This window comes from Oryctolagus cuniculus, chromosome 18 (genome assembly GCF_964237555.1).
Source record: "Oryctolagus cuniculus chromosome 18, mOryCun1.1, whole genome shotgun sequence".
Taxonomy (NCBI): Eukaryota; Metazoa; Chordata; class Mammalia; order Lagomorpha; family Leporidae; genus Oryctolagus; species Oryctolagus cuniculus.
The window spans coordinates 13,162,929-13,177,938 of NC_091449.1; the positions used below are offsets into that span (position 1 = coordinate 13,162,929).

The window sequence follows — 15,010 nt, forward strand, 5'->3', positions numbered from 1 at the left end:
CTGGTTCATTCCCTACATGGCCGCAACGTCCATAGCTGAGCCCATGCATCAGGGGCCAGTGCTGTGGCGTGGTGGGCTAAGCCTCGGCCTGCAGCACCGGCATCCCATATAGGCGCCGGTTTGTGTCCTGGCTGTTCCTCTTCCCATCTAGCTCTCTGCTATGGCCTAGGAAAACAGTAGAAGCTGGCCCAAGTGCTTGGGCCCTTGCCCCTATGTGGGAGACCCTGAAGAAGTTCCTGGCTTTAGATCCACCAGGATCCAGGCATTGCAGCCACTTGGGGAGTGAACCAGCAGATGGAAGACCTACCTCTCTGTCTCTACCTCGCTCTGTAACTCTTTCAAATAAATAAAAATAAACTTTTCCAAAAAAATCAAACAAAATACAACCATAGAGTGTGGGGACCCCTCGTTTCAGGAGCTGAAGCCTAAGGCCTCCCCTTGATCTTGCACTTTCCGGGCTGCAGGGCTGTGATGTGACTCCCGAGGCAGAGTCCTCGAAGGCACTGAAACCCCTCCCTGCTCCCTCTGGGGGTACCTCACTCTAAGGGGGTCAGTGTGAGGACAGAGAAGCAGCCAACAGAGGGGCAAAAGCAGGGCAGAGCTGAGGTCTGTGGCCAGCACCAGTGCCATGTGAGCCTTCATGCAGGGGGCAGCCCGGTCTCCCAGCCCTAAGCAAGCGAACACCCTCACTGCTAACTCTGGAGGGACCTGGGACACAGCCCCAAGCTCAGCTATTGTCAGATTCCAGACTTACAGAAATGTGTCAAAAGATCAATGTTTCTGTTGCTTTACGATATTTATTTATTTATTTAAAAGGCAGGGTACCTGAGGGATGGAGGGATAGAGAGACAGAGAAATCTCATTCACTGGTTCACTCCCCAATGCCTGAGTACTGAGGTCTCATTCATGTCTCCCACTTAAGTGTCAGGTTCCCAACTATGGGATGCCAATATCCCAACTAGCATCTATTTTATTTTATTTTTATTTGCGAGGTAGAGTTACAGGCAGTGAGAGGGAGAGACAGAGAAAGGTCTTCCATTTGCTAGTTCACTCCCCAAATGGCTGCAATGGCCAGAGGCTGTGGCTGCTTCTCCCAAATCCCTGGCCCTACTGCTGCAGGTCGAGGGCCTCCCCTCCCCCCAGTCTCCTAGGCGTTCTCCACTTAATCTCACAGCCCAACAATGACAATAACAATAACAGTCATGGCAGTTGCATGCGGTGGCTCTGCATGGACTTGTGCGCTTCCTGCTCATGCCCTAGAGCGACCCTAAGGCACACCATCACTCACAGTCCCATGATGGGACACAGGACAGGGAGGTGAGCACACCAGCAGCTCACTGAGTGCCCCAGGCCCTGTCGAAAGCATGTGCCATCTCTCCTAGCATTTCCATGGCTTTGTTTTTATCCGCATTTTGCAGATAAAGAAACCAAGGCAATCCCTTGGTGACAGTAAACAATAGGTCCTTGCAGCAGCAGAGCTAACCCAGGCCTGTGTTCCTTGCTGACCCATGGAGGGCTGGAAGCAGAGGCAGTGCTCTTGCCCCAAGCTCATGCCATTACCTGTTCTCAGGTGTAGCCCAAGCACAAGTGCCCTGTTGCTGACACCTGTGCAGCCCACATAGACCCTTCCAAGAAATGTTTGGAAGTTATTTGTATGCATGAGTTCTACATTTTTCCATCAAAATTAACATGGTGTTATTTTATGATTATTATTTTTAATGATTTATTTATTTACTTGAATATCAGAGTGACAAAGGGAGAGACAGAGACACAGAGAGAGACAAAGAGAGAGATCTTCCATCTGCTGATTCACTCCCCAAATGCCCACAAGCTGAACTGGACAAGAAGCCAAAGCCAGAAGCCAGGAACTCCATACTGGTCTATGACAAGGAGGCATGGGGCTCAGTGCATGAGCCATCACCTGCTGCCTCCCAGGTGCGTGAGCAGGAAGCTGATGGGAAGCCGAGTCAAGCAGGCACTTAATATGGGATGCAGAAGTCTCCAGTGGTGGCTTAACCCAGCTGACCACAATCCCCTCCCCTAACGATCCATAAAAATTATTATTTATTATTTGAGAGACAGAGAAAGAACTCTCATCCTCTCTTCCCTCCCCAGTGCCTGCACCAACCAGTACTGGGTGGGAGAGGAAACCAGGAGCCAGGAAGTCAATCCAGGTCTCCCCCGAGGGAGGCAAGACCCCCATTACTTGCGCCATCCCCCCAGTCTCCCAGCTCTGCACTGGGAGGACCGGAGTCAGGGTTGCACCCAGGAATGAAACCCAGGTGCTGCGGTGTGGGACACGGCTGTCTCAACCCAGGCCTAATGACTGCTTCCTAAATCCCACGGTCACCCTGGTTTGCAGTGCATTCCGTTAGAGCCCCAGAGGCATGGCAGGTGCAAAGGAGGTCAAAGCCCGGCGCTCGTGGGGCTGACACGGTTTTATTAAGACACCAGAGCGAGGTTAAGGAGATGGTAACAGGGCATCCTAGGGAAACACATTCTGCCCCTGTCCCTCCCCTCTCCCCTCCATGGGTCTCCCTGTCTCCTCATCAGTCAGAAACTCAGGCTGCGCCCAGCGCACTCCCAGATGCCTTCCCTTCTCCTCTCCCCAGGAGTGGGCCCGTGCCAGCTCCAGCTCTGCACTCTTGGCATGGGGCCCCGGAGCCTGGAGGGAGGGAACGCCAGCTGCGCCCCACATAGGCTGGGAGTCCTCTGGTCTGGCAGGGTGGGGGGCTTCTGGGAAGCAAGGCCAGTGCAGCTGGGTGGGCTCCCGGAGGGAGGCAGAGGCGTGCAGGGTAGAGAGTGCTGTCATCAGACTGCTGGGGAAGGGTCTGGATGATAACGTCGACGACCACTCAGACGCTTACTCTGCAGGCTGGGGGAGATGCTGGGATGGTCACTGGGCCGGATCCAGGCTTCATGTGTGCTGTCACACCTGGGAGGCGGGCAGCATTGCTCCCTTTTACAGATAAAGATTGGGGTTAAGGGAGCTGAAGCCATTGTCCAGGGCCCACACAGCAAAGGCCTTGAGAGGAACTCAGGGCTGTGCGGATCAAGACTGACCCAGGACACCTGAGAATCAGCACATCACCCCCCCGCACACACCCTCTCTCAGCCTCCTTGCCTGGATGCCCCCAGCCCACCTCCTGCCACTGCTTCCTGCCCTCTGTGTGTCTCAAGGAACACAGGCCTGGGTTACCTCTACTGGCCTAGGACATGTTGTTCCCTGTCCCCAAGGAAGCACCTCAGTTTCTTCATGTGCAAAATGGACAGGCAGGAATGCTAGGAAGGCTGAACGTGCTCTCGACAGGGCCTGGGGCACTGCTGAGCTGGCAGTGGGCTCTTAGCAAAGTTATCCCTCCCTCATGTCCTGTTTTCCATCATGGGATGTGAGTGATGGTGCGCCTTAGGGTTGCTCTAAGGCATGAGTAGGAAAAACACACGAGTCCATGCAGAGCCACCGGCACACAGCTACGTGGCTGATACCGTTGTTACTTATTAATGGGTGGCGAGATTACATGGAGCAGGCCTAGGAGACCGGCAGGGCTACTCTAGCTGAAGCAGCAGGGCCTTGGATTTGGGAGAAGGGGCCACGGCCTCTGCAACCCCCACGTGCTCCCCAATACCCGGATGGAGGAGGGGTCCACCAATATTTAGACACTGTATCCCACATTTGAGTGCCTGACTCAGACCTCAGCCACTCACCTTCCTTTACAACTTCCTGCTAATGCACTGGAAGGCAGCATTGATGGCTCCAGTGGGCCCCTGCCCCCATGGAGTAGGCCAGGATGGAGTTCTTGGCTTCTGGCTTTGGCCTGGCCCAGTCCAGCTGTGGTGGTCATTTGGGGAGTGAACCAGCACCTGGAAGATCCCTGTGTGTCTCTGTCTCTCCCCATTAGTCTTTCAAATAAATGAATCAATCAATCATAAGAATAATAGCAAAATATGATGGTATTAGTTTTGATGCAAAAGTATTTGAAACTCATGTATTCAAATTATTGCCATAAGTGTCAGAGAAAACTATGCATCTCTTTCTCTCTACCTCTGGAAAGGAAAAAACAGAAATTATTTGTAAAAATAGATGTTGGGTGGGATGTTAGCATTCAATAATTGGGAATGTGCCACTGAGTGGGAGACCCGGGTTGAGTTCCCAGTTCCCAGGCATTTGGGGCGTGAACCGGTGAATGGATCTCTCTGTGTCTCTGTCCCTCCATCTATATTGGTTGCTCTGCCTTTTAAATAAATTAATATTTTAAAAAGCAACAACAAACATGTATCTTCTTTTTATTTATTTATTTACAAAGATTATTTATCTGAAAGGCAGAGTTAGAGAGAGACAGAGAGAAGACCTTCCATCTTCTGGTTCACTGCCCAAATGGCCACAACAGATAGAACTGGGCCAATCTGAAGCCTGAAGCCAGAAGCCAGGAGGTTCTTTGAGGTCGCCCACATGGGTGCAGGAGCCCAAGCCCTCGGCCTGTCTGCATCTTTCAGAAAGCATCAGCAAGGAGCTGGATTGGAAGTGGAGCAGCCGGGACTCGAACCAGACCCCATATGGGATATCAGTACCACAAACGGGAGGTTTCCCCTGCTGTGCAACAGCACCTGTCCCAGATTTGTTTGTTTATTTATTTCTTTATTTATTTATTGACAGGCAGAGTGGACAGTGAGAGAGAGAGACAGAGAGAAAGGTCTGCCTTTGCCGTTGGTTCACCCTCCAATGGCTGCCAAGGCCAGCACACTGCCGCCGGCGCAGCGCGCTGATCTGATGGTAGGAGCCAGGTACTTCTCCTGGTCTCCCATGGGGTGCAGGGCCCAAGGACTTGGGCCATCCTCCACTGCACTCCCCGTCCACGGCAGAGAGCTGGCCTGGAACAGGGGCAACCAGGACAGAATCCAGTGCCCGGACCGGGACTAGAACCGGTGTGCCGGCACCGCAATCGGAGGATTAGACTAGTGAGCCGCGGCGCCGGCCCAGATTTATTTCATTACATAGTTTCTGTAAGTCTGGAATCTAGCAATAGCTGAGCTCTGCGCCTGTGGCCCAGGTCTCTCCTGAATTAGCATGAGGGTGTTGGCCGCGCTGCAGTCACAGGGAGACTTGCTTAGGGCTGAGAGACCTGCCTGCCCCCTGCATGGGCGCTCACATGGTGCTGGTGTCGGCCACAGACCCCAGCTCTGCATTGCTTGTGCCCCTCTGTTGGCTGCTTCTCTGAACTCACACTGACCCCCTCAGAGTGAGGCACCCCCAGAGGGAGCAGGGGAGGGGGCCTCAGCACCTCCGAGCACCCAGCCTTGGGAGTCACATCTCAGCCCTGCAGCCCTGCAAGTGCAAGACCAGCCTCTCTCAAGGGGAGGCCTTAGGATCCACCTCCTAAAAGGTGGCTCCCCAAGATTCTAGGGTACATTTTGCTGTTTTTTTAAAGATTTATTTATTTGCTTAAAAGGTAGAGTGTCTGGTGGGGGGGCGGGAAATGGGCATGAGCGGCCATCCACTTGTTGCCTCCCCAGATGACCGTGATCACAGAAACCTGGAACTGCAGCCTGGCCTCCCAGCAATGGCAAGAAGCCTAGCTCCTGAGCTACTGCCATCTGCCTTCTCCACTAGCAGGCCACTGGACCAGAAGCAGAGCAGACAGAACCCCAGCTGGTACTCTGATACGGGATGAGGGATCCCAGGTGGATCCTCTGGCCAGCAGTGCAGGGAGGATGCCCCTTCTGGGACAGCCCCAGCTAGGAGGCACCTGCAGGCAGAGCCTGGACAGGAAGCAGAGGAAGTAGCTGCCTGAGGCCACAGAGTCTGAGCAGAGCCTCCCTCCCCCCCTCACTGGGGAGGAGCCGGAGGAGGGAGGAGCTGTTGGCATAAAAGGAGAGGCTTTCTGAGGCTTTTCCACCACAGCTGGGAGCTACAGGTGCAGGGACCACTTGGCCAGGCGGTGGCCCAGTCCGAGGCAGGACTTGGGGACTCCAGGCTACCACCTCCTCGGCGACCTCGGCGACCCCAGCGACCCAGTTCTGGGCCAGTCCTCCGAGCCCCAGACCCTGTCTCCTGCAGAAGCTTTGCTCCGACTCGGTTGCCCCCTGCCGTCTCCGGAGCCCCGGCTCATCCAGGACTTTCCCTCCTCCCGGGACGGGTCTCAGCCCTGCTCCAGCTCTCCTGCTAAAGACCACCCGCCTTCCGGTGGCAAGCTCGCCCATTTGCTTTTCTTCCGTGGGCTACTGAGAACCCTCAGCCACAGCCTCCCCTCCACCCCGCTTCTGTCTTCCTGAGACCCTCAGCTCCTGCCTGGTCGAGGCCTCCCCATCCTGCCCTAGCCCTGTTGGTGTTCTCGGCAGTGCTGGGGTGCATCGCCTCCCCCATGTCGCCCTCCCCCATGCGACGGCTGCTGCTGCTGTGGCTCGCAGTGTTGATGCCCGGCCGGCTGGCCGCGGGAATGCCCAGCCGCAGCGCCACCGACATGGAGCTGCCCAAACAGCAAATCGAGGCGGTCCGTGCCCCAGTCCTGCCCAAGGTGGGGCTGTCCCGCACCCTGAATAAGAGGGAGGTGCTGCCTGGTCCAGTGCCAGAGGACACGCTCGTCCAGTACAACAGAAGACGCGACCAGGTGGGCAGGAAGAGCACCGAGCAGAAGCCCCAGCCCAAGCCGCTGTTGGCCTTCTTCCCTAAGATCTTCTCCATGCCAATGGTGGACAGCAACCATGGTGAGCTTTGAGGGGCCGGGACCCGGGAGGGGGCCTCCAGGGGCGCCGGAGGGCAGGGGTCAGGGAGGAAATCACCCGCGGAGGACACAGCGGGAGGAAGGGGACCCCTGGGTGCACAGGGAACGTGGGGGAGGGCGTGTCCTAAAGACGGGGGCGCTGAGCTCCCCGACCCTCAGGGACTGGTCCTGGAACAGTGCGCCAAGTGCACGGGACCCGCGGGGTCGAGGGAGGTCCCAGGGGGACACAGGCAATGGGGTAGAAGGCCGTTCCCAACGCAGGGCACATGGAATGCGGGGGTCGTGGGGTAAGAGCTGCAGAGAGGGTGCTCTGTGGGGAGAGGCTGAACCCCTAGTTTTTGGGAAAGGGAGCCAATGAGAAAGCTGGGCAGAGTTTGGGGGTCACGAAACTCAAAGACAAAAGGAGCAAAAGCGAGGTGAGGCGAACCGCAGCATAGTGCCAGGAGCGTGGACCTGCTTCCAGGGTTCATGGGACACTGGGGACTTGCAGGGGTCATGGCGAGAGAGGCGGAGGTCTGTGTGATGGGTGTGGGCATGGGATGAGACAGGGGGTGTGAGGGGGCAGCCAGCCTCCTCAGGGAGGGGAGTGAGTGCCCCAGGTCACACAGCACAGAGGCAGCAGGGGCTCTTCCTGACCCCAGGCTCTCCCCATGACCCCTCCTCTTGCAGTGCAATCCACATCTGAGCTGGGGGCCTGGGACAAGGGAGCCACACGGCCACTCCCTGGAGGGGCAGATGGAGGCCTCAGGTAGACAGAGTGGTCAGGACCCATGGTGCAGGGCAGGGAGCCCACCCAAAGAGGACTCATGCCGCCAAGGTCACACAGCTGAAAAGTGTCAGAGTACAGGCCGGCACTGCGGCTCACTAGGCTAATCCTCTGCTTGCAGCGCTGGTAATCCAGGTTCTAGTCCCGGTTACGGCGCTGGTCCTGTCCCAGTTGCTCCTCTTCCCTGCCAGCTCTCTGCTGTGGCCTGGGAGTGCAGTGGAGGATGGCCCAAGTGCTTGGGCCCTGCACCTGCATGGGAGACCAGGAGGAAGCACCTGGCTCCTGCTTCTGGCTTCGATTCAGCACAGCGCTACGGCCGTAGCAGCCATTTGGGGGGTTAACCAACAGAAGGAAGACCTTTCTCTCTCTCTGTCTCTCTCTCTCACTGTCTAACTCTGCCTGTCAAAAAAAAAAAAAAAAATGTCAAATTCCAGCTCCAACCTGGGCTGCCAGTTCTGGGCCCTCGCCCTTAGACTGGGGGTGACCCTGCTCCTTCTACCACTGCCAAACCCCAACTGCTCTGTCTGCTCCTCCCAACTAGAAATCTACAAAAAATACAAAGAAAGCCGGCACAGCGTCTATATGTTCTTCAACGCGTCAGAGCTCCGGCAAGTAGTGCCCGAGCCGGTGATGCTGTCCCATGCAGAGCTGCACCTGCAAGTGCTCAGGATACAGCAGGAGCAGCACGTGGAGCTGTACCAGGTGAGGAGGGAGCCTGAGCTGTGGCCAGTGGAGGTGGAAGGCTGCTGGCCGCAGGGTCCTCATAGACGGCCCTGGGAGGGGGAGGAGCCCAGACTGGGGACTCCTGGGGCTCTGGGGAACTTGGACTTTTAAATGCTTGGAAGACGGGGGTCTTAGGAGTTGGACATCTGAAGAAGGCGGGACTGTTGAAAGCTGAAATTTCTGGAAAAGTTAGAAGTTTACTTTGAGAGTTTTTTTTTTTTTTATTTTTTATTTTACAGGAACAGTTACAGAAATAGTGCGAGAGATCCAGGTACAGACAGAGAGAGAGAGATTTTTCCATCTGCTGTTTCATACCCTACATGTCCTAATTTACCAGGGCTATGCAGGCCCAACAAGCAGCATGAACTCCATCCTGGTTTCACATGTGGGAGGCAGAGGCCCTGGCGTTGGGCCATCTTCCGCTGATTTCCCAGACATTTTAGCAGGGAGCTCAATCAGAAGTGGAAGCGCCAGAGCTTGACCAGTGCTCAGCTGGGATGCCGGCATCACAGGCCATGGATTAATCCACTGCACCACAACTCCAGCCCCCAAGTTTCTTTTGTATTCATTATTTAATTTTCAGAGACAGAGACACAGGTATATGTTTAGCGTTCCCACCTGCTGGTTCATGCCCCAAATGCCTACCATGGCCAGGGCTGTGCCAGGACAAAGCAGGCAGCTGAAAACTCAGTCCAGGTCTCCCACGTGGGAGGCAGGGGCCCAGGTACTTGAGCCATCACCCTCCACCTCCCCAGGTCAGCATGAGCAGGAAGCTGGAGTCAGGACATAGAGCTAGGTATCCAACCCAGGCACCCCGCTATGGGAAAGCAGGCACCTTAACCTCTAGAAGCTAAGTAACTGCCCCAGCAGCTGCTGTCTGCACAACGATTGTGAAGATTTCCAGAAAATTCTTTGGACAGCACTGCTCTACAAGGTGGAGCCTCGGGAGAGTTCTTTGCCCTCTAGAAGGGCTGGAGTTCCTAGAAGTCACTGATCTAGAATCCCTGTCATTGGGAATGTTAGACTCGCAGGACCATCAAGCTTAGAGCCTCACATGAGAGAACTTGGCTGAGTGCTCATTTCTTTGAGTCTGAAGACCTCAGCTTCTTGCCGTGGCTGCCGGAGGGTGCTGTCCACCCCGGGAGGTTGCTTCCCTCTGTGCTGAAGGTCACATGCCCATTTTCTTTTGTTAAACTATTTTTCAAAAAGAGATTTACTCATTAGAAAGCAGACTGATAGATCCTCCCTGTGCTGGTTCACTCCACAAATGGACACAGTGGCAAGGGCTGGGCCAAGCAGAAACCAGGAGCCTGGAACTGCATCCAAGTCTCCCACGGCCGTGGCAGGGGCCCCACTAGGACCGTCCAAGGCTGCCTTCCCAGCCGCAGAGAGGGAGCTGGTTTAGAAGTGGAGCAGCCTGGACTCCAACTGATGCTCATCTGGGATGCAGGTGTCCAAGGCTGTGCCGTAGCCAGCTCCAGTCTCCTGGATTTGTAGACATGATCTCCTGGGACTGCTCAGGCCCACAGCTGGCCTTCCTGGACTTTACCAAACACTGGAATAGAGAGTGAAACCTGACCTAAGCCTTCAGCTCAGAACCAGGCTGTTACATCTACCGACTAAACGCTCAGCAGAGCCCAGGTGCTGGCACCACAGTCTTGGCCTTGTGGGCTGTGCAGGTGGAGAGGGGCCCAGCCTTTGGTCAGTGCCCCAGGCCTCCAAAGGGAAGTGCACTCTCCCAGCCCCTCAGGGAGTCGGCTCGGTACAAGCAGCCCCAAGGGACACTGGCCTCTCCTCTCTGGGGTGCTGTTGGAGGTGGAACCCACAGGCCCACATGTGGTACTGTGGGCGGGGTCTAGAATCTCCCCAGGCAGCATGTGGAGTGTAGGGTGTGGTCCTTGTGTGGGAGGCACTGGCAGCATCTCCTGCCTTCTCACTTCTCCATGCTCTGTCTTCCAGAAAGACAATAATTCCTGGCGCTACCTCAGGAGCCGGAAGCTGACACCCAGTGACACAGATGAGTGGTTGTCCTTCGAAGTCACCAGGATTGTGCGGCAGTGGCTGAGAGGTGGAGGTAAGGACCCAGGTCTGCCCCACCCCTGCTTCTCCTGGGTTCTGCCCCTGCCCCCTATTGCTGTCAGAGGCACTCAGAGCTGGGAGATGAGTGAGGGATCTGTTCGTGGTTCATCCATTTCTTGAGCACCTGCCTTCTGCCCTGCCCTGTGACAGGTGATGCAGGGGACAGACACAGCCTGACCAGGACAGCCCGGTCCTGGCCTGCACGGAGCTCATCATCATCATTTGGGTGGGTGGGTGGGTGGTTAGCTGTGCAGTGATGACCCAGAGTGGCCATGCTGGGATGAGGAGCCCAAAGGGAGTGGCTGGCCCAGCCTAGGTTCGGGGAGGGCTTCCTGGAGGAGGACGTTTCTGAGCTGATGTTGGAGGGCTGAGTAAAATCTGGAAGGAAGCAGTGAGGGGCCGCGTGTTCTGGGCAGGGAGCAGCCTGTGCAAAGGCCCTGAGAGCAGGCAGAGCCGGGCACAGTGCATCTGCCCAGGAAAGGACTGGGCCACTCCTCTCCCTCGCTGAGTCCACAGTGCCCAGGGGTCCCTCCTAGTCATGCACGCATCCCAGGACTCCCCTCAGGCTCCTGTCCTGGGCCCCGCCCTGTGTGGGAGGCGTGGGGGACACAGTGGGGAGCAGGACAGCCCTGGGTCCTGCCCTCCTGGGGTCCACTTCCCTCTGCACTTAGCAGTTCCTGCCAAAGCCCCGGAGGGCAGCAGTGACCTGGAAGGACCAAGGCTGTGAATGGGGAAGCAAAGGCAGAGGGGTTGGGATGAGGGTGGGGAAGCCCCCATTGCTGTGTGGGCCCAGAGCAGGCACCCAAACTCATCTGGGGGCCAGGAGGGCTTCCTGGAGGAGGGCGATTGTGTGGAGACTCACAGGAGAATTCCTTAGGCCAGGTGCAGCGAGGGCGCCCTGGGCCAGAGACTGTGCCTGACAGGATCTCCCGTGTCTGTGTCGCTGTCTGTCCAAGCACACAGCCCAGGGCCCACAGGCAGGAGGAGCTTAGAAACCATCACTCACTCATTCCAGTTGCCTTTATCCCACATGTGCCCTCGGGAAAGCCCCAGGCTGAGCTTTGGCTCCCAGCCTTGGCCCCCTGTGTGACCAAGGACAGGTCTCGTCCTTTCTCTATGTCAGCTGCTAGGCCTGTCATATGGATAGTGGGGGGATTACAGGGACAGCACACAGGGAGGTGTTTAGGACACTATTTATTACTTGGAAGGCAGAGCGGTACACCAGTACACGTGGACCTTGATTTTTAAGGCAGCTGGTGGGGATGGAAGACGGTCTGTCTGCTGGGTCTCTAAATGCTTTCTCCAGACATGTGTTTGTTTAAAAATTTATTTGAAAGTCGAGTTAGAGGGGCAGCGCCGTGGCTCATTAGGTTAATCCTCCGACTGTGGTGCCGGCATCCCATATGGGTACCGGGTTCTAGTCCTGGTTTCTTCTCTTCCAGTCCAGCTCTCTGCTGTGGCCTGGGAGGGCAGTGGAGGATGGCCCAGGTGCTTGGGCTCCTGCACCCGCATGGGAGAGTAGGAATAAACACCTAACTCCATGCTTCGGTTTGGCACAGAGCCGGCCACAGCGGCCATTTGGGGGTGAACCAACGGAAGGAAGACCTTTCTCTCAGTCTATCTATATCTCTACCTGTCCAAAAAAAAAAAAAAAAAAAAAAAAAAGTCGAGTTAGAGAGACAGACAGAAATGGAGAGAGGGAAGGGGAGAGACACAGAAAGAAAGAAGGGGGTGAGGGTGGGGGAGAAAAAGAGAACTTCCATTGGCTTTTTCCTCCAATGGCTGCAGTGTGGGGAGCAACTCAGACTAGGCTGTTACTGGAATTAAGACTTATTCTATGCATCTGCTCTCCCACAATATGGCGCTGGGAGAGGAGTAAACAGCTTCTACGCAGCTGCCTCCAGTTCAACCAATAAGCAGCAGGACCTGCTCCTGATTGGAGGAGAGCAGCGTACTCGGCGTGTGGGTAGCAGAGTTGGGATTGGTGGAAGAGGACTATAAAGGAGGAGAGAGACAACATGCACCAGGAACACCTGAGGAACACCTGAGCAGCCCCCGAGAGAGCCGGCCGGCGGTGTGCCGCTCCCCCACGGAAGTGGGGAAAGTGGCAGGGGGAACCGCCCTTCCACGGGAGGTGGAAGGGTCGGTAGCCAACCCGGGAAGAACCAGCAGCAAACCCGGGGAGGGCTGAGCAGACAAAAGAACAGCGCAGGGTCCTGTGTCGTTCCTCCACGAAGACGGGGAGCGACATAATGGTGCCGTGACTCGGCTAGGAAACCTAGGCAGGGTTTAGTGTCGTTCCTCCATGAAGAGGGGGAGCGACATGTAGTGGCTTGGGCTTGCCAGGCTGAGCCAGGTGTCTGAACCCCAGCAGAGTCTACATGGGTGACAGCACTCCAGGTACGTGGGCCATGTCTGCTGCTTTCCTAGGCACAGTAACAGGGAGCCACATCTGAAGTGGAGTACATGGTGGGTCAGTATTATGGTATAGGGGGTGAACCTTCCACCTGCAAAGCCACCATCCCACATGGTAACAAGTTTAATCCTGGCTGCTCCACTTCCAATCCAGCTCCCTGCTCATGTTCCTGAGAAAGCAGCTGAACCCCTCCCACCCTGGGAAAGCAGTGGAAGATGCCCAAGGTGGTGGTGGGAGCGAGGGTACAAGAGGGCTGTCCCAGGCAAGAGGAGCCCCTGGAGTTTGCTCCTTCCTTCCCCTTCCTCCAGGGTCTGGCTGGGCCTCCCACTCAGACTGCCTTCCCTCTCCCCACTCCCACAGAGGAAATAGAGGGTTTCCGCCTCAGCACCCACTGCTCCTGTGACAACAAAAATAATGTCCTCCAAGTGGACATCAACGGTGAGTCCCCAACTTGGCCCAGCCCATCCCCAGCTATGATCTGTGTGTGCCTGCGTGTGCTCGTGTGTGTGCGTGTGTGTGGGCGTGAACCCCCAACCCCTCAAACTACGTCATGCCATGTTCCATCCATCTGAGAGTCCCCACCCAAACAGGGATCACTACCAGCCGCCAAGGTGAGCAAATCACCATTGAGAACAAGCACCGCCCCTACGTGATCCTCATGGCCACTTTGCCAGAGCACACATACCAGCTACTCAGCGCCCAGCACGGCTGAGCCTGGACACCAACTACTGCTTCAGGTGAATATGGCAATCTCTGACTGTGGCCCTCTGGGCTGTGCCCCTGGCTGAGCCACACTCAGCTGGGCTTCTCTTTAGCCTGAGGGTAGGGACCTGGCAGCTGGGTTGGGACCTGGGAGGCCTAGAACGTGGGGCCCGGGCCCCTTCCTGGTGCAGTGCAGCAGTCGGAGGCTGTCAGGATGTGGGCACAGGAACTGGAATTGGGTGTCGCAAGGCTGCCTTGCTGGGGGCTTCTGAGTGTCTGGGGCTGGAGTTCTAGAATGCTGGGTGAGCGTCTGTGACTGGGAGCAAGGCCGCTGGAGTCGAGGAGGCTGCCTGCTGGGAGCCTAGAGGGAGGAGACTGTGCGTTTTGGGTTCCCACACCCCGGGCAGATCGGAGCCCCCAGTGCTGGCCCCCAGTGCTGGCCCCGTTGGGACATTAGGCTCCCAGGGCTGGGACCTGGGCTGAAATGGGAGCCCTGGCTGGGTGTGGAGGAAGTGGGGATGCTGACTGCCCAGGACAGGGTGCGGGCTCAGCCAGGGAGTGCGGGGCCTGGCAGGCGGCAGGCTGGGCCTCGTGTGCTGGCTGCGTGTGGCGGGAGGCTGCATGGGAGGGTGGAACGTGGGGTCCTGGAAGGCCTGGCGCCTGGCGAGCTGGGACACGGGAAGGGCGTCTTGGAGCTGGAGCGCGGGGACCTCACAGCCCAGTCAGCTGGGGCCCAGGTCCCTGGAGTTCACTTAGAATGTGAGGGCCGAGCGGGGAGTCGCAGCCCACCCCTCCCCCGGGAGAATCTGTGGTGCTGTCCGGGCTTTCTTTCATGGCATCCCTGGCTGGACCTCGCCCCTTCTCCAGGGCTCTTCCAGCACCAGAAATCACACCTGGGCTAGGACCCCCAGGGAGTGAGGGGCTGCGGTCCTGAGCGCCCTGGACTCTGGGAGGCAAAACAGGAGCTCAGCGGCGAGGGCGCTGCCCGGAGTCAGACCTGGACCTGCTCAGGGCTCTGGGCCACGGGGACGCAGGCTGCGGAATCCAGACCTGGGAGCCCGATCCAGGGGACACCCCCCCACACACACACACGTACCAGGGAATCCAGAAAGTTAACTGAAAACTGGAATTAACAGCCCGAGTTTACATTGGTACAAATGGTTTCTGAAATCTATGCATGTTTTTTAATGTATGTATTTTCCATGTATTATAAAGTTTTTGCATCAAAATCTTACTTTGCTCCTTAATAATTTTATATAAATTGAAACTCTCAGGCAGGCATTGTGGCCTAACAGGTAAACCAGCTGCCTGCACCGCCAGCATCCCCTATGGGCTCCAGTCTGATTCCTGGCTGCTCTACTTTGATCCCACTTCCTACTAATTAACCTGGGAAAGCAACGAAGATACCCCAAGTGCTTCGGCACCCACGTGGGAGGTCCGTATGAAGCTCTGGCTCCTGGCTTTGGCCTGCCCCAGCCCTGGACATTTGGGGAGTGCACAAGCAGATGGAAGCTTGCTTGCTCGCTCTCTCTCCCTATCTCTGCAACTCTGCCTTTCAAAAAAGTAAAATAAGTATTTTAAATAAATGAATAATAAGCTAATAAA

The 15,010-nt window shown here is 56.4% G+C and overlaps 2 protein-coding genes across 2 annotated transcripts in view; both read left to right on the plus strand.

Annotated features, from left to right (window-relative positions):
* LOC138846442 (transforming growth factor beta-1 proprotein-like) overlaps positions 1 to 5,784 on the plus strand; it is a 43,192-nt gene extending 37,408 nt beyond the window's left edge. The window contains exon 5 of the mRNA XM_070062159.1: positions 5,512 to 5,784. Within this exon, the coding sequence (XP_069918260.1) occupies positions 5,512 to 5,669 (158 nt within the window). The 3' untranslated portion in view covers positions 5,670 to 5,784. The remainder of the gene's footprint in view (positions 1 to 5,511) is intronic.
* Positions 5,785 to 6,359: 575 nt separating this feature from the next.
* Positions 6,360 to 15,010, plus strand: LOC108175468 (transforming growth factor beta-1 proprotein-like). The gene is made up of 6 exons (XM_070062156.1): positions 6,360 to 6,702; positions 8,027 to 8,187; positions 10,168 to 10,282; positions 13,064 to 13,141; positions 13,294 to 13,440; positions 14,680 to 15,010. The coding sequence occupies exons 1-5, from the start codon at positions 6,360 to 6,362 to the stop codon at positions 13,413 to 13,415; spliced, it is 819 nt and encodes a 272-aa protein (XP_069918257.1). The 3' UTR covers positions 13,416 to 13,440; positions 14,680 to 15,010.